Source organism: Neofelis nebulosa, chromosome 6 (genome assembly GCF_028018385.1).
Source record: "Neofelis nebulosa isolate mNeoNeb1 chromosome 6, mNeoNeb1.pri, whole genome shotgun sequence".
NCBI lineage: Eukaryota > Metazoa > Chordata > Mammalia > Carnivora > Felidae > Neofelis > Neofelis nebulosa.
The window spans coordinates 48,793,747-48,813,953 of record NC_080787.1 but is presented as its reverse complement, the minus strand read 5'-3'; the positions used below and the strand labels follow the sequence as shown (position 1 = coordinate 48,813,953).

The window sequence follows — 20,207 nt, the reverse complement described above, 5'->3', positions numbered from 1 at the left end:
TCAGGTTTCCCCAAAAGCACTAATGTAAGTTGTGAATTTAACATTAAGTAATTACTGGAATTTCTATTATTTTCTACTTCAGTTTTCTTTCATATGAGACAACAAGGCAAAATTTCATTTAACACAAGATTTCAGTATATAAAATTAAAACTTAAAGGGGCGCCTGGGTGGCGCAGTCGGTTAAGCGTCCGACTTCAGCCAGGTCACGATCTCGCGGTCCGTGAGTTCGAGCCCCGTGTCAGGCTCTGGGCTGGGCTGATGGCCCAGAGCCTGGAGCTCGTTTCAGATTCTGTGTCTCCCTCTCTCTCTGACCCTTCCCCGTTCATGCTATGTCTCTCTCTCTGTCCCAAAAATAAATTAAAAAGTTGAAAAAAAAATTAAAAAAAAAAAAAAAAAAAAAAAACTTAAAGGGAAAATCTTGGTTTGGTGGTTTAAAATAACACAAAATGGAAGCATGATAGGTGGTATTCAAAATCTCAAAGTGTTTGTTGTGTAATAAAGCTGAAAATCAATTTGTTTTGCAAATGAAAAGTCAATTTTTCTATTTTTAATATGAACCCACATATTTTAAGACCTATTACCTACAGACGTAACATTTTAAAACATTCAGCTGTTCATAAGTGACTCTGAAGAAACTACCAATTCATCCATCTTGCATTCAAAATGCATTTTGAATATGGTCAACTACATTTGGTTTTAAATAAGCTGTACTGCTACAGCTTAATATAATAATAATATATTAACACTCTTTATAAAGTTGGTACCTTTATAAATGACAGCCTAAACTATCTCCACCAGTTAGTTTGGTCTTTTAGGTAAATTACACATTGTAAAACCTGAGCATTTACATGATGACAATTTGTCAAAGTATGAAACCTCACACTGAAGTTCTGAATGTTCTTAGTTTTGTTCTCCTTGTGTTATCAGTATTAAAAATCAGAGGGAGGAGCATGAAGAAGTAAATCACAAGATCATGAAATGAGTAATATCTGAGCCTGTAAAATAAGCAGGAAAGTACAGCAGTAAGGCTGGTGTTTGCATATTATATGTGCTGTAGTTTCTAGGCACAAGTTAAGGGTTAAATTGACATTTTTAGTTCCTTAGACCTAATGATTTTTTAAAATATAGCTCATATTTTGCCAAATATAGTTAACAATCCAATACATTTTAACTAAATTCCTTTTATGAATCCTATAGTGCAAGCAATATAAAATATTCTAAAAGTTGAAATTATTTTGATTATTTCATTAGTTATTACTATATGCATGGGTGAGTAATCTGGTTTATAGCTAGGAAACTCCTATTTCATCACCCAGAGTATAAACAGCACTGCAAACAAACAGGCACAACAGTGTATCCTGGGTAAGAAGCTAAAAGTAAAAAAAATATATATACAAAGTTTATATCCCTTACATATTATGGGAAAAGTAGTGGCTATAGTTACTATAAAGCTAATTTGTCCCTCTCAAATAGTATATTTTACAGATTATTTGTAAAGATATCCCCATATTTATAGTATAGATCTCTTTAAAAATAATACTACAAGTTTCAATAAAAAAACGATTGTGAACTTTCCTTTTTATACAGATTCAGTAGTATTTTCAAGCAAACTAAAAAAAAAAAAAAGTTTGCAATTCCAGCACATAAGAATTAAGGCCTCTTTTTTTTCATATTGGCAAAACAAAATATATATAAAAAAAATCCACCCTCTCCCTACTTTTCTACAGATTATAGTTCAAATACTCATATTTATCAGGATATCAGCATTAGTTATTTTTAAGTAACAAGTCAGGTGAAGTTCATAGTGTTGCTTCTGAATCCCTGGAACATTAAGAACATGGGCCCATGCCATTTCAAGAAGACAGGACTGCTTTTTTCAGCTTCTCTATTTCCACCTAAAATACAAAATGTTAAGTTGATAATAGATAACATATCTTTAGTAAACTTTACTGTATTCTGTCATTAAGATTCAATCATACTTTCAAGCCTCCAGATTTTGATTTCCATTCTAAGATCCAATTCCTAATGGTGTAATCAGTATAGAACAAGTTTAATAGAAGGTCACATCACAGTGCAAGTTCCTAAATGGCAGGAAACACCAAAAAGTAACTACAGTTGTTTCAGCCAGAACAATATTAAGTAACGTGAGTCTCTGAAAGAACTGTAAGAAAATTAACCCTCCAAAGAACAAGAGAATCCTTGAAACCAAATTAAGAAATGTACAAGTACCTGTAATTAAACAAAGTGGGGCCATATAGAACTACAAAAATAATAATAAAGGACCAATTTAGTTCTATGTTTATCACTTACTACCCATGTGATATTGGTAAATCACTAACCTCACTTGTTCTCAATTTCCTTATCTATAAACAGTACGTTCTAGATTAAATTATTATTTAAAACACAGGAATATACCTAAGATTCAGTCAATGTGTTGGAAATATTTTCACCTATAGGCAGAAGACATCCTTCACTTAACTGAAATTCACAATTTAAGAAACTTAAGAGAATTAGGAAAATTCATTACATGTTCACAACTGAGAACAGAATTATTTAATTCTGACACATAACAGCTAACAGAGTTGAGCACAAGATTCAATACCATGCCAACAGCTCCACACTAGCAAGTGGTATGGAACTTGTATAGATAGGGTCTCAGACTCTGACACCTACAATTTTCTAATCCTCCCAATTACATAAGGTGCTGATGATCTCTGACCTTTCACTGCATGCAAGAATATTTAGGCCTTACCTTCTCTAGATAGCATTATCCCTGTCCACAACATTGCATACAAATAACACATTCTATGGCTAACCTCTGACAAATACTTTATTATTAAATGATAAACATTTTGTCACGGTCAAAATGTATGATTTTCATATGTTCACAATCTCCTAAGGGATTCTAACTACTCAAGAATGGTTTGTTAGTTTGTTCCAGGCTCTGAACTGTCAGCACAGAACCTGACGCGGGGCTCGAACTCATGAACCATGAGATCAAGACCTGAGCCAAAGTCGGATGCTTAACTGACTGAGCCACCCAGACGCCCCTCAAGCAGGTATTTTTATTGCTAGAGTTTCTCTTGTAGCACTTATGTTCCTTGTTCACCTTTAGTTTTTTTATCATCCCTCAGGATAATTTAATACCATATGTTAACTTCAGAGTTCAAAGTACTACTTTTAATCTTTGGGAAATATAATTTCTCCTCTAAAGGTATGATCTTAAAACTCTAATGTCTTATTAAGTGTGCTTTTATAAATACAAGAGTCAAACTTTCCCCATTAGGAAAAAAAAAATTATAACACAAATCAGTGTGAGGCTAAGTAACAGCTGATTTTGCTTAAAATTCGAATCAAAGTCTTCAAAAAAGAAATATTTCATTGGACTCTTTTCATGATTTTTATGACAAATGAAATCATATATACAAATTTAACACTGTATTAGTTTCCTCTTGCTTACCTTGTTACCTTATTTTCATGTATGTATGCAGGAAATATTTGTGTATGTAGGAAATACATATGTGTATGTAGGAAAAATGAGGAATAAAAATCAAGAAACTTTTTTTTAAATGTGTTATTTTGCGAGAAAGAAAAAGTGCGGGGAGTGGGGGGGGGGGGGGGGGTGGATGGGCAGAGAGAAAAGGAGACAGAGAACCCTAAGCAGGCTCCATGATCAGTGCAGAGCTCGATGTGAGGGCTCAAATCGCACAACCGTGAGATCATGACCTGAGCTGAAATCAAGAGTCAGACGTTTAACCAACTGAGCCACCCAGGTGCCTCAAGAAACTTCTTATTATTTTTGAATTTCTACTATGTTACACACTGGCAATTACTGGGAATTTAAGACATTTTTAATATGTATTCTTTAATTTGAAAAAATTTATTAGCTATCTAATATGCGTAAAGCACTGTGCTCAGAGCTATGGACAAAGATGAAACAGAGATCTCCCTGGAACAGTCTTACAGTCTACAAGATGGGCAAAATAAGTCCTTAATGTCACAGTGATAAGATGCAAAATTATTACGTATTTAAAACTAAAGAACTAAATAAAGAACTAAAGAACTAAAAGAACTAAAGAACATGAATGTGGAAAAAGACAAAATTACTTTGAATCAGAGGATGACTGGTACTAACTAATGAAGGTGACTGTTGTTGGGGAGCTTTGAGAATCTGTAGAACTTATGCATGAAAAGATGACACAAAAGGAAAATCCAAGAAAATACAATAAGAGCAAAAATTCAGACAAATTAACTGTGAGGGGCAACTAAGATCAATCAGCGAACAAGAAAAGAAAGATAAACTAGGACCAGGATATAAAAGACCTCATATGCTAAGTTGAGAAGTCTGAATTTCATTCACCAAGTAACAGAAAGTTCTTCAAAGTACGGAGCAAGAAAGATTAATTTGAGATAAGAATGAGAGAAACTTAAACAGCTAAAGAGAAGATAAAGAGCAAGGGAAAAAGACAAACACTAGAAACAAAGAGATAAAGGTGAGGGAGTCAAGCTAGCAGGCCTGAATGGGAATGGATTTTTTTTTTTTTTTAATTTTTTTAACGTTTATTTACTTTTGAGACAGAGAGAGACACAGCATGAACGGGGGAGGGGCAGAGAGAGACGGAAACACAGAATCAGAAGCAGGCTCCAGGCTCTGAGCCATCAGCCCAGAGCCCGACGCGGGGCTCGAACTCGAAGACCGCGAGATCGTGACCTGAGCCGAAGTCGGACGCTTAACCGACTGAGCCACCCAGGCGCCCCGGGAATGGCTTTAGAATGGAAGTACCATGTCTCAAGACTTGAAAGTCAATGAAACCATCAACAGAAACAGAAAATCAGAAGATGATGAGTGTCAAAGGGGACATGAGAGTTCTAAGTTCACAGTGGAACATCCAGGGAGACTAGCAGCTGTAAACAGGACAGAAGGTGGGAAAAGATGAATTAGATTCAGAAGGGAGAGGCACAGAGCTAATCACAATAGATACTCTGTGGGCACAGGTAGGAAAAGAGAGCAGATACAGAAAGGAGGGCCGGAGGCAGTTCTGAAGGAACATTTTACCTTGGTTGTTTCTGTTTTGCAATAAATGAACTTCAAACGAAAAGTGAGAACTACAGTAGATCAAGAGGGCAGCTGGACCTGAAAGGGGGCTTTTGTTTTTTTGGAAAAGGGGAAAAATAGAATATTTTCATAGGAAAAGGGAAAGTGCCAATAAAATGGGTATGTCCAATATGAGAGTAAAAATGGAGTTTGGTAATCTGCCAAATACCTTCACATGTATTAACAACTAAAACTAAAAGGAGGTTAAACAGTATAACTCAAGTTCAAACAGTATAACTTAATCCCTAAAGGCAAAGTTTCCGAAGTCTGGCTGTTTCTTTTAAAGATTTCAGCTCCACTGCTGACTTAAATCACTCTAAACCCTAGTTTCCTCATCCTTAAAACAGGAACAATAATCCTTACAAGTTGATATGTGTGTCCATTAATAATGTACAGAAGGTGCCAACCTGACACATAGTTTAGACCTGAAAGTCACAACTGTAAGTCAGAAGAGGAGCTCAAGTTTTTCTTAGCAAGTCCCATGTTCTGTTTCACAAACAAGAGAAACGGGTAAAAACAGGGAAGCGTGTGAAATACTTAAATACAGAATGGGAAGAGCCTTTGAAAAAAGGCAGAATAGGCTTTCTTTGAAATATGCAGAAAAGAAGTATACAAATGAAGACCAAAGTCAGTGAGGATGGAAAAAAAGTTAAGATAAAATAAATGAAATTGTCGGTCATCAGCACAGAGTGAAGATGGTAACATGATGGTTATGAAGTAAACTCTCAGTGAAGAAATCAAAGTCAACAAATCTAGAGCCATCCCATTATCACACCTACCCCCCTCCACCCTTGCCTCCAGGCAAAAAATAAAAATGGAAACATTTAAAAAGAAAGAAAAGAAAGGGGAAAAAAAGGTAACTGTGTAAAAAAGAGAGAAATAGCTCAAGAAAGCAATGTTGAGTTCAAAAGATCTAGAACTACACACTTACGAGGCAAGAATCATGTTTGTTTTATTTAAGAATATATATACCTTATGCCTCATGCACTGCCTAAGAGAGTTAGTGCTCAAAAGTATTTGCTGAATGAATGAACGGAATGTGACAGGGAGTCAACAAGAGATTAATTAAGTGGCTATCAAGCAGCAGGGAGTGTCCAACTTAAGAAAGCATAATTTGTAGTGAAATCAATCACCTAGCTGGGATGGTGATTTATGCTGACTAGTTTATTTATGCTGACTACTATCTCAATGTTAGGAGAAATGAATTACCTCTAGATTACTTCTCATTGTCTTCTCTTCTTCCAAATCCTTTCGTAGTTTTTCCAGTTCTTTCCTAAAAACAATTTATTACTGTTAAGTCTTTCATTTAAACAATATATTTGACTAACAGGATCTGTTACCTGACAGACCAAAACATGGGGGAAACTTTTTTAAAGAAAATAGCCACACTGATTGAGAAAAACTTCAAATTCTCTAGTTGGAATGGTTCAACCCAACACTTAAAAGCTCAGCAATACCATGGCAAACCTATCTGCAATAAAGCAATTTTTTTTTTTTTTTTTTTTTTTTTTTTATTTATTTTTGGGACAGAGAGAGACAGAGCATGAACGGGGGAGGGGCAGAGAGAGAGGGAGACACAGAATCGGAAACAGGCTCCAGGCTCCGAGCCAGCAGCCCAGAGCCTGACGCGGGGCTCGAACTCACGGACCGCGAGATCGTGACCTGGCTGAAGTCGGACGCTTAACCGACTGCGCCACCCAGGCGCCCCTAAAGCAATTTTTTTTAAGTGAATACAGAGCAGCTCATGATAAAATAAAGAAATAATAACTGGCCTTTAGAAGCAGTTTTCCATATTCAGTTATCATGCATTTCCCAGGCTGGACAAAACCCAAGTGATTTGGTAATGTCAAAACATGTCACAGTACAAGGCAAATGATTCAACACGATTACCTGTACATTTCTCTTTCTGTATTTTTTCAAATGAAACATTACATTAAAATTACCAAACCAATAAAAAAACATTAGCCAACAATCCTTCCTCCTTAACTCATGTTTTCATTTTTCTGTGTTTCCTTCTTTTTCAACGTTTTTTGTTTTTTTTTTTTTAATTTATTTATTTTTGGGACAGAGAGAGACAGAGCATGAACGGGGGAGGGGCAGAGAGAGAGGGAGACACAGAATCGGAAACAGGCTCCAGGCTCCGAGCCATCGGCCCAGAGCCTGACGCGGGGCTCGAACTCACGGACCGCGAGATTGTGACCTGGCTGAAGTCGGACGCTTAACCGACTGCGCCACCCAGGCGCCCCGTTTCCTTCTTTTTCTATAGTCATTTTCCCTCCACAGCTGTAAGTATATACTCCATATTGTGTCTTTTCACAAAGTATTTAAAAATACTTCCGTGCTGCTAAAATTATCATATTTCTGATAACTATTGCTTAACACTCAAATATCCAAGTTTTTTTGTTTAGTTGGGTTTTGGGGAGATGGAAAGAATAGGAATTTTATTTAACATCATTAATATACCAGATATATCAAATTTCTAAATCAAAAAGTATGGACAAGGACAGACATTTTGAGCCCCTTGAAAATGATCTTCAAGAGTATTATAGAAATATGAGCTTCAGAAACACATGAAAATGCTAAGGAAGAAAGAATATATAAGAAAGGAAGTTTTCAATTATATAGTTTTGAACTAGTTTCTTCTGTGGTTTTAATGATTATAAAACTATATTGAGAGTTTCTACTGTTTCAGCTGACTATAATTTTTTAAATATTTAACTCAAATTTATCTACAGTTTATTTTGGTATATGATAGAAAATGTGCTAAAATATTAACTTTGTATTTCAAAATGTTATCACTAAATTAAATAATGCTTCCTTTTTCTAATTATTCTATTATTCTGAGTTTATTATACATTTAATTTATATCCAAATGAAGATCTATTCCTAAAATATTTATCCTGCTGTTTATCTATATTTGTAATAGCGTTACATCATTCTATTTGCTCTTTGATCTGATAATTTAATACCACTCTCACATTTTTATTGTTCTTTTTAAAAACACATTTTAGGGGCGCCTGGGTGGCGCAGTCGGTTAAGCGTCCGACTTCAGCCAGGTCACGATCTCGCGGTCCGTGAGTTCGAGCCCCGCGTCGGGCTCTGGGCTGATGGCTGGGAGCCTGGAGCCTGTTTCCGATTCTGTGTCTCCCTCTCTCTCTCTGCCCCTCCCCCGTTCATGCTCTGTCTCTCTCTGTCCCAAAAATAAATAAAAAACGTTGAAAAAAAAAAATAAAAACACATTTTATAATATAAATTTTTTATGTAACATTGTTTCCTTTTTACAGGAACAGATCAAACTATGTATCTTGTTCTGTAACTTTTCAACTAAAGAAAGAAATTACTAATATATTTGTCAATCTTTCCATGTCAATATCATTTAAATTTTTTAAATGATTTGTTCCAAACATTTTAGATTCTAATACTGAATGCATAAAGACTCTGGACGTATTTGTAAGCTATAAAGATATAATCATAAAACAAAAACCCTGGAACTCCAAGTCAGCTTAAGAAATAAGTTATTATTATCAGTACCTCTGATACTCAGTGTCCCTCAAATCCACTTCCCCCTCTCCTTCATAGGAAAAATTTTAGAGTATTTATTATTTCTTTTCTTTCTAATTTTACCACATATATGAATATATCTTGAAACAACACACTTACTGTTTGATTTCAAACTTTACGTAAATACTGTAGCATGTAGCTCTCTGACTTGCCTTCTCCACCCTCAACCTTTTTCAGATTAATTACATGTTGACATAGGTAGTCGTAATCCATTTATTTTTTATTGCTGTACACTGTATAGTATTTTGTTGTATCAACATACCAGTATGTATTTATCCATTATCCTGTGATGCCTGTATTTTTCAGATTAAAAAATCTGCTATCCATTTCATTTTCCCAGAGGAAACAAGACTTTGAAAACATTTGCCCTTTGGAAAGACTTCTAAAATATCTGATATATATATTTTAAAATATATATAAATCATAAAGATTTTATTCATCCAATAGCTAATTTAAGAACACCTACAGGCAGGGCACCTGGGTGGCTTAGTCAGTTAAGCATCCGACTTGGGCTCAGGTCATGGTCTCCCAGTCTCTCTGTGCTGACAGCTCAAAGCTTCCAACATGTTTCGGATTCTGTCTCCCTCCCTCCCTCCCTCCCTCCCTCTCTCTCTCTCAAAAATAAACGAACATTAAAAAAACCCTACAGGCAATTTGTAAACATAATTATTAGTTCATTAAAAATAGCATACTTGGTATCAAAAATGTAAATGCCAAAATCAACAAATTAGGAGAGTTCTCTAACTCATACATGGGTGGTATTCAATAAATACTTACTAGATGAATGAACTTACGATTTATACTGTGTATATTGTGGAATCTGTGAAAAAAATCTGCAGGACTCAGATAAACTGAAGGATTCAAGAAAAGGCCCATCATGTGTCAAATTATAAACACACTCTCTCTAATATATATACACATAAGTACATTTATTTAAGTAGTCATTCAAGGTAAATTTTTTTGTTTCTACCTAAAGAGACATTTGTAAAAGTGCTCTGCAACTATAAATACGTCATACTGTTAATCTCAATATTGTTTTTAATAAACAACCGAATGCAAATGAGAATTGAGGGAGAAATGGTAAATTCAGCTCAGAGGTAACATGGTTTCTGGCAATGACTTTTTTTTTAATGTTTATTTTATTTTTGAGAGAGAGAGAGAAAGAAAGGGTGCCATCGCGCGTGCGCGCGCACACACACGAGCAGGAGAGGGGCGGAGGGGGGGCAGACAGAGGATCTGAAGCAGGCTCCGTGCTGGGAGCAGACAGCCTAATGCAGGGGGACTCGAACTCACAAACCAAGAGATCATGACCTGAGCCGAAGTCAGACACTCAACTTAATGAGCCACCCAGGCGTCCCTCTGGCAATGACTTTTATTCCAGATTTCAGATTCCATCAAATACTTTTAGAGGCTACAGGGGAAGCTGAGATAGGGGAAGAGAACCTGAGCCCTCAGCCTCAGTTCAGTTAGATCAGCTGATCTCTGATTCGTTTTACCTACTGGTCCTTTGCAGAATTATGTTTAAAATGTTAACAAGTTTTAAAATTCAAATAATAATGGTTATAGAAAATCTCTCTAAACCAACAGAAAATGGATTTGAGTTGTAGCTCTGCCTTTTAAGAACTGTGTAATCTTGGGGCGCCTGGGTGGCTCAGTCGGTTAAGCGGCCAACTTCGGCTCGGGTCATGATCTCGCGGTCCGTGAGTTCAAGCCCCGTGTCGGGCTCTGTGCTGACAGCTCAGAGCCCGGAGCCTGTTTCAGATTCTGTGTCTCCCTCTCTCTGACCCTCCCCTGTTCATGCTCTGTCTCTCCCTGTCTCAAAAATTAATAAAACGTTAAAAAAAAAAAAATTAAGAACGGTGTAATCTTAGGTAAAGAGCTTTATCTCTCTGAACCTTTTTCTCTTTAGTTAAAAGAAGAGAGGGGGGCTATCAGAGACGACCTTTTACATTTATTTTGGCTCTAGACGGTCCCTAACTTTCACTTAGGATCTCATCATATGCCATTACCAAAAGTTTCAGAGTTAAGAGAACAGCCTTAGAAATCACCTAAACACAACCCATTGGTTTTATTTAAATACCAGTCTCAACCCTAGCAGAGACAGTGATCCAGTTCCTCTGAAAAGTAAATCTACATATAGATATACTCCAGATCTAAAATACAATTGGTGTTGGGATGAGCATTGGGTGTTGTATGGAAACCAATTTGACAATAAATTTCATATTTAAAAATAAAAAATAAAATAAAATAGGACTTTTCCTAATATTTTTGAGACTATAACTCCTTTGTTTGACCAGAAAATTTGTACCCTTAAATTATACCTACATATTATACCTTTTCTATAATCAAGCTACAAGAACAAATTTTCAAATTCAAGATTTTTGCAGAGTACTATTAATGAAAATTTCACTGAAAATATACTTGCTTATACCAGAAATTTGGCAGATTACATCTCTGCTTGACATGAAAGAATTCTTTACATACGTGTAAGTAGTATTGAAAGAAAACAAGGGCTACTTACCCATGATCCTTTTTCAGCGCTTCTACAATGCACAGCAATTCAATAATCTGAGCTCTAAGTTCATCCAAGGGATTCTGTTTCCCATCATCTGATTCTACTTTAGCTTTGATTTCCAATGGAGTTAAAAAAGCAGCTGTATTTGGTTTAGAAGCACTTGAAGGTGTTGAAGGGTACACAGATGGCTGAAAACATAATAGCAAATGTTAATTTATTGTATTTATATTTATAAAACTGTCATAAAAATTTTTATAGTAAGGAGATAATTAAAATAATACTTGAAGATAAATGATAAACTTGAAAATTCAAAAATCAGTTTGATAATATTCACAACTGGTAAAACCACCAAACAACCAAAGAATAAACCTGCAATCACTAGGGGTTTATGTGAGAAATGTCAAGGGCTTTATCAATAAAAAGAACAAAAAAGTGGAAAAGAAAAGAAAAATCTATTAGATTTATCTTACGAATGGTTTTCCCAGTGGCGCATCTAGAGACAAGAATATATCAGCATTTCTAAGGTGCTGTGGGTTTTTTTTTTAATGTTTATTTACTTTGAGAGAGCAAGAGAACGCGCATACACACACAAACAGGGTTGGGTAGAAAGAGGGAGGGTGAGAGAGAGAATCCTAAGCGGGCTCCATGCAGTCATGTCAGTGCAGAACCCGACACAGGGCTCAATCCCATGAACCATGAGATCATGAACTGAGTCAAAATCAAGAGTTGGATGCTTAACAGCCTGAGCCGTCTGGGTGCCCTGTGCCCCATTAAGGTGTTGTTTTAAATTTTTTTTTTTTTCATTTCAACGTTTTTTATTTATTTTTTGGGACAGAGAGAGACAGAGCATTAACGGGGGAGGGGCAGAGAGAGAGGGAGACACAGAATCAGAAAAAGGCTCCAGGCTCCGAGCCATCAGCCCAGAGCCTGACGCGGGGCTCGAACTCACGGACCGCGAGATCGTGACCTGGCTGAAGTCGGACGCTTAACCGACTGCGCCACCCAGGCGCCCCAAGGTGTTGTTTTGATCCTCCATATTCCATATCCTAAGAGGTTCACTTAAAAGTAATTATGAACAATTTAGCAAGGCATTAACATCAATCCACGGCCTGATGCTCTTGCAGTATTTCACTAAAGTAACACGAAATAGAATTTCAGTCTAATGATGACAGTTGAGAGAATCAGATTAAATGTATCTGATAAATTTTAGCAGTAGCCAAATGCCCGGGAATGAATTTAAGGAGGAAACATGAACTTAAATTTAAGATGTGTATAGGATGTGATAATACTATCTTACATAAAAATGACAAGAGTTTAGAAGAGTCTTAACACCATGTAATAAATGGAAGAATCCATGTATTCTGCCATTATTCCAGGATATATTCAGTGCTCATTATGGTGCCAAACAACAAGCTAGGTTAGGAATAAACAAGTGATGGCCTCTGAACACAGAGTGTACGTTTAATGGGAAAATGAAACAGATGGGCACGCCTGGGTGGCTCAGTCAGTTAAGCATCCGAATTAGGTTCAGGACATGATTTCGCAGTCTGCAAGTTCCAGCCCTGCATCGGGCTCTGTGCTGACAGCTCAGAGCCTGGAGCCTGCTTGGGATTCTGGGTCTCCCTCTCTCTCTGTCTCTGCACCTCCCCTGCTTACACTCTTTCTAAAATAAATAAACATTAAAAAAAAAAGAAAATGAAACAGATGGATGAGCTATGCCTTAAAAAATAGTATGAAGTATTTAACATTTATATTACTCATTTACAATAAGGTCCTCTACAAAATGAGCTACAGAGGATAGTGTGACTTTCATAACTCAATTTTTTTTTTTCAACGTTTTTTTTAAATTTATTTTTGGACAGAGAGAGACAGAGCATGAACGGGGGAGGGGCAGAGAGAGAGGGAGACACAGAATCGGAAACAGGCTCCAGGCTCCGAGCCATCAGCCCAGAGCCTGACGCGGGGCTCGAACTCACAGACCGCGAGATCGTGACCTGGCTGAAGTCGGATGCTTAACCAACTGCGCCACCCAGGCGCCCCTCATAACTCAATTTTTTAGCAGGAATTATTTTATTTCTTGGTAGAAACAACTTTTTTCTTAAATACAATTTAAGGGATGCCTGGGTGGTTCAGGTGGTTAAGCATCTGACTCCTGGTTTCAGCTCAGGTCATGATCTCATGGTCCATGAGTTTGAGCCCCGTTTGGGATAATCTCTCTCTTCCTCTCTCTCTGCCCCTCCCTTGTTGTGCTTTCTCCCAAAAATAAGGAAAGAAAGGAAAGAAGAAAGAAGAAAGAAGAAAAGACACTTTAAATTCCACAATTTTGCTATTCACAGAGAATCCTACAAATTATATAAATCTTGGGCCACAATTCAGCTCACCTTTGGAGAGTAGCATGAATCCTTTTTAAATTCAGATGGCTTTAAGTTGGCACTATCTTCTTCTTTTGGTAACTTCAAGATTTTTTCTGGGCTTTGAGTTGGCTAAATGATTTTTTTTAAATCAAGAAACAGAAAATACCAAAAAAGGAAAAGGCAATAAACATTTGGATAATAAACTAAGTAACTATTATCACTGTTTTTAGCAGTAGCAGCTACTATTCCAGATATTCCATCATTGTTAACAGGATAGTACGTAATTTCAAGCTGAACAACAAACTTGCATGTCTTCAAGGTAAAAATAGCCTGCCTCTTAGCAACGAAAATTTTCTCTACTTAAGTAATTTAAAAGCACTGTAACGCTTAAGAGCTAGTGTATTAAGGCACTACCAGTATCCCAGGCAAAGTCTAGAAAGCATAAAAAGAAGCCACACATTTTGATACCAGCATTCATACTACCAAAAAACCACTGACTATCGCACAGGAAAAAAATGTTCTCATTCCTTCCTAAAGTGAATAGGTACCACTCAATTCTAATTATTGTTGTTAGATGGGTAGATTACACAGATACTCCGACCTCTTTTGACACTGTGCTTTTGTGGTTATGGTCTCGGGACAATTCTTTATTCCTGATTCTGTAACCTTCCATTCCAAGTCTCTCTGCAATGAACATAACCTCGTATCTCCCTAAATATAACCAACCATTTGCCACTTAAGTATCACAGCTATCTTCCTGATTTTTAAACTTTGGTGGAGGCATAAATCCTCCCTCATTCTTAGAAACTTTTGTGTTTTACAACAGCAAGTGTAACTCACGGAATGTCCACCATTGAAGCGGCCAGGTAACCTTCTTCCAGGCATTTTCGGCCTATTTGCAGTGAGATGTAGCAAGTTTTCTGAGGAAGCTATGTCATCAAAATTTAGAAGATCTGGAGAATAAAATTAAACACATCTACTAAGAGATAACTACATTTTAAAAGATAAAAAAGAATGTTTCTGGATTTTTAACAAACTATACATTAAAAAGAGTACCACTAGGACTCACAAGTTAACCTGTGCTTTTCATATGCATTTGGAAAACAACACTCACCCTTAGAAACAAACATCCTCTTTACTGAATACATTTTAGAAGACTTTATTAACAACACAGAGTTCCTGTTTCTAATAGAGACTTAGACTTCAACAAAAGTTCTTACTGAAACATATAAATCTGAACCCAAAATTGTGGCATCATAAAAAAGCTTGTAATCTTAAGTCTTGCTTGTTTAAAAAATAAAAAAAGCATAATCTACTTCAACTCATAATTGATTACAATATATCAGAAACTCAACACATAAAATTTGTTTTAAATTTCAAGTAGTATCCTAATATTCGAATTTTAAGGACTCAACTGTATGCTTTCCAATTGCATTTCTCAATGTAAAGTGAAAGCATAATGAGTCTTTATATGTGTGTGTGTGTGTGTGTGTGTGTGTGTGTGTGCACAGTATGTTGTAGCTGGGATTCAAACTGTTCATAGTTCACTGCACTTTTGTTTAGACATTACCATGTTTAGGAACTATAAGATAAGTTACAAATCGAAGGCAAACTGGGTATCAAGGAAAAACGCTACAAGGATGGTTCACATGTTTCCCCACCATCAGAGGCTGGTTAACTTTTGATTCAGTAACTTGGGTTTAAAGCCTATGTAATTCGTATCTCTGAAACAATGGTATATAGTATCTTCCCTTTTTCTAGATGATCTAGAAAACCTTGCTGAAAGAGGTGATCTTTAATTTTGAAGCCTAGAAATCTGTAAGTGATCCAAGTATCCTAAGGATAACTCCAGACATTTCCATTGTCAATGTAATCTTCCTTTATCCTAGATTCCAAACTAAGGCTATCAATCACAGTCAAGATAACTGATATGCCAACAGCTATCTTTCGTTTAGAAGACAGAAAAAATTCTGTATATTACCATTGCCTGGATATTTATGTTTTCTGTCGAATATTTAAATATCCAAACTCAGTGATTTGTTATTTCTTAACAGACATCTACAAATAGTTACTATTACTCCCCTCAAAGTTTATTCATCAATTTTCATATTCAAAGTAATTAATTTAGAAAAAAATTTTAAGGGTTAACAAAGGTATCACTGTTTGACAATATGCATTTTATAACAAATTTAAGGATCTGTTGATCTGTTAATTCTTTTCCATTTTCACATTCTGGATTACTTTGTGTGTTCTATCTTCTATCTAGTCATGAGGTTAATACATCACAAGAGGCAATCAAAGGAGTTTAATTTTGGTCTTGAGTCTTGATAATTGTTCATATGTACTTATAAAATATAATAAACCATAATAAGAGACACAGTGGCTTTAATGGCAAATGCATTATATAATGTGAAAGACCTTGAGTTTAAATATATTTTTAAATATTTCACTTTATTTGTAAATTTCATAAAGAAAACCAATATTTAAAAGATGTTAAAAACTTGCTATGGTTTGAAGGGTTAAAAAATGCTGAGGGGTGCCTGGTTGAGCATTCCAACCGACTTCAGCTCAGGTCATGATCTCACAGTTCATAAGTTCCAGCCCTGCATCGGGCTTGCTGCTATCAGCACAGAGACCGCTTTGGATACTCTGTCTCCCCAACGCCCCCTAACCCCTCTTCAACTCCTATGTTCTCTCTTTCTCTCTTTCAAAAATAAACATTAAAAAAACTGCTGATACATGTGAGTATTGACAACCGACACAAAAATCTAGAAAAGTACAATCCAATAATTTTGGCATGTGAAGATTATTTTCAAATGCATATTTAAGCAACTTGCAGAAAGAAAAAGAAACAAACAGAAAAACATAGGAATGAAGAGAAATGAAACTGAAAGGATAAATAAAAGGTAGATCTATAAAATTATAGACCATGCTCATGTAAAAATGCCTTCCATATGTCCAGTTTGGGGCTACAACACCAAGACAAATAATTTTACTATTCTGAAACTCTCTCAGGTCCTCCATTTAAGCCATCAGGTTAGTAAAATAGTGCACATTTTGGACTCATGATCTACTTGAACACATTTAAATTTGCCTAAGAGTGATAAGAGTAGATTTATACTGTACACATGGCATGAAAGGCATGATAGTCACTTAACTCTTGCAATTACGTTGCCCCTCTGCCAGCCATTTACATTTCTACATATTGTCTAAGAAGACATGGAATTTTAAAAAGTCAAACTGAAATATCAAATTTTGGGAGAAAATAAATGGACTTTTGCATTTTTCAATTACAAAAAAAACTTTTACCAAAAGAATATCTTACACTAATCAGGAAAATTTTTCCAACATCAGTTTTATTTTCAAATGGAAAACCAAAAGGGTTAGAATAGACAGACAAACATGTACACTTTTAGTACAATTACAAAGAAAAATCAATGTGCACCACCTATTTATATTGAATATATTGTTTTGATTTCTTTTATAAATTGTCATCTTACCAAAATGGAGAAAGGTAGGATAATTTCCTGACACGTAAGAAGGGAAACATGGCAAACAGGCTAGGAAACAAAATCTGGAAAGAAAAGTCAAGGATAGGAATGTCTAGAAAAAAGACTAAACCAAAAAAATTATTTTACAAAGCAGGAAAAAAGAACAGCTGTAGAATGAATAGAACCATTTAAATGTTTAGCATATACCTACTGCAGTTTATCTAAACTTACATAAGACATGTGGTAGATTTTAGATTTATTGTCTTTTCAAAAGAAAAAACGATGACTAGTATTCATTTCAATACACCATTAAGTAGAAAGAAGCCTTTTTAAAATTACTCACTGAACACCAACACAGCTTCGAAAGGAGTTTTAGTAAAAAATTAGAGGTGAGAGTAATAAATTGATAGTTAACATATCAACAACTCATTAATATAGTTAGAACTAAAATTAAACTACCTTTCAGTCAAGTTTTAGTCTTTAGCGTATGACAGTAATTACAATGAAAAAGGCAATTTTAATTCTCTGGTATAATAAAAGGAAACTAGGACAAACAGTATTTTTAAATATCACTATAAAAATACAACTTATGCAACATTTAAAATCACATAATACATAAATGAAACTTCAATTATGCTTTATATGATACTCTCTATAAACATCAAGAAAATTATTATAAGAAAATAATTTTAATCTCTGCTCTTATTCTCCAGGTAAGTTCCACATTTTTGGGTGTGTTTTGTTTTTGTATATAGACTCATTTTTTATAGTGTGTACCACTCAACAAGTAGGCATCTTATTAGAAAAATTCCACCTTGAATTCTTTCTGGAAGAAATATATGAATAAATATTGGGAAAGCAATCAAACAAAAATAGATCAATTATCAAGCAAAACTAAAGAGAAAGAATATTTCACCATTTAACAATGTAATGCTTTGGGATCAAATAATGTTATACATCTCTACAACTTCCTTTTAACCCAAGAATTTAGCACAGAAAGTCAAAAAGGATAAAATACTACACTATAAGCATACTTCATTAGCTGTGCTTTCTCACTGTAATAGGTATGTTACCACTAAATTTTCTATCTTATATTTTAAGACTAATTTTTAAATCAATGTTATGTCCCAGAAAGCTTACTACTTTAGAAATATTTAGACCATGTGAACTTTATAATTAACCAGTGGTAGCAGTGAGATTATTCTAAACTAATTTTTGATGAAGTGCTTGAAAAAGAGGGGAAAAATTAAAACATGGTTCTAACAACTATGCAATTTATAGTACTACCTTATATGTGAGAATATATACTGAAGGACATTTATTTTTAAAATAGTTTACAAATGGCTTCATATACAGGAAAGTCATATCTGAGAGGAGTGTTACAGATTTACATCCTCTACAGATGAGAGCAGAAACAGGAAACAGGATTAACAGAGGAAAGGGAAAGAATGGAAATAACACTTTATAACAACTTCCACATCACATATTCTAGTAGATACATTGGACCAATTGTTATTTAAGCTAGAAAACAGATTAAGAAACAAGACCATGATCAATGAGCTGATAATTTAAAACCCCCATTTTTAATAGCGAAGTCAGTGTCCTTATTACTGTATCATCACCTGAAATTATTTTATGTAATAATGAGATTCTAAGAAGATCTTCAGGTATGTTTTAAACTTTCTGAAACATGTGAAAGGTCAAGTTTCACATACCATTTTAAAGATATGAAACCTCAAACTGAGCCAAAAATATAAATTAAAATATATCTAAACCTACTGCCAAATCTGAAGTTATCTGATGCAGGACAGTATTTTTTTTAAGGTGTCAATACCTCAAAAAAAGGATTTCAAACCCTTTTATGCTACAAATACTAAAAACATAACATTCCAATAAAAAAAGGCAATGAGGAACAGCCTGAGTTGAAGTTTGAAACATGAGCTGTATGTTATCAGCAGCCAGGCCTTTTGTCTTAGAATAGTACTTGTGACTAAAATAATACCTGGGTATACTTGCTCAGTAAATATTTTCTATGTAATATAAACAAAATTTCCAAAATTTACAGGCATATCTCATTTTACTGCACTGTGCAGATACTACATTTTTTTACAAATTGAAGGTTGGTGGCGGCCCTTGTGTTGAGCAAGTGTATCGGTGTCCTTTTTCCAACAGTATTTCCTGAGTTTCCATGTCATATTTTAGTAATTCTCGCACTATTTCAAACTTTCTCATTACTATTGTATTTGTTATGGTGATCTGTGATCAGTGATCTTTGGTATTACTATTTTAACTGTAATGAACTGTGCCTACATAAAATGTTGAACTGAATCCGTAAGTGGTGTGTGTGTTCTGACTGCTCCATGGAGAAGCTGTTTCCCATCTCTCTCCCTCTCTTTGAGCTTCCCTATTCTCTGAGACACCGAAATGGGGCAATTAATAGCCTTACAGGCCTCCAAATGTTGGAGTAAAATGAAGAGTCACACATATCTCACTTTCAGTCAAAAGCTAGAAATGATTAAGCTACGTGAGGAAAGCATGCAGAAAGACGAGACAGGCCAAGAGCTAGGCCAATTATGCCACCTAGCCAAACTGCAAAACGCAGAGGAAAAGTTCATGAAGGAAATTAAGTGTTACTCTAATGAATACATAAATGAGAAGAAAGCAAACAGACTTATTGCTGATAGGGAGAAAGTTTTAGTGATCTGGATAGAATATCAAATCAGCCACAACATTCCCTTAAACCAAAGCCTAGTCCAGAGCAAGGCCCTAATTCTTCAATTCTGGGAAGGTTGAGAGAGGTGAGAAAGCAGCAGGAAAAAAGTCCTGAAGCTAGCAGAAGTTGGTTCCTGAGGTTTAAGGAAAGAAGCCGTCTCCATGAAAAAAGACTGCAGGCAAAGCAGCAAGTGCTGAGGTAGAAGCTGCAGCAAATTATACAGAAGATGTAGCTAATTAATGAAGGTGGCTTCACTAAACAACAGATTTTCAATGTAGATGGAACGGCCTTGTATTGGGAGAAGATGCCATTTGGAACTTTCATAGCTAGGGAGGAGAAATCAACGTCTGGGCTCAAAGCTTTAAAGGACAGGCTGACACACTTGTTGGGGCTAACGCAGCTGGTGACTTGAAGTTGAAGTCAGGGCTCATTTACCATTTTGAAATTCCTCAGGCCCTTAAGAATTATGCTAAATCTG

General features: G+C 35.5%; 1 protein-coding gene across 1 annotated transcript in view; it reads right to left on the bottom strand.

Moving 5' to 3' along the window:
- Positions 1–399: 399 nt before the first annotated feature.
- CD2AP (CD2 associated protein) overlaps positions 400–20,207 on the bottom strand; it is a 140,353-nt gene continuing 120,545 nt past the window's right edge. Inside the window, exons 14-18 of the mRNA XM_058734192.1 lie at positions 14,366–14,478; positions 13,553–13,654; positions 11,178–11,359; positions 6,305–6,368; positions 400–1,895 (exon numbers count right to left, since the gene is read on the bottom strand). Of these exons, the coding sequence (XP_058590175.1) occupies positions 1,854–1,895; positions 6,305–6,368; positions 11,178–11,359; positions 13,553–13,654; positions 14,366–14,478 (503 nt within the window). The 3' untranslated portion in view covers positions 400–1,853. The remainder of the gene's footprint in view (positions 1,896–6,304; positions 6,369–11,177; positions 11,360–13,552; positions 13,655–14,365; positions 14,479–20,207) is intronic.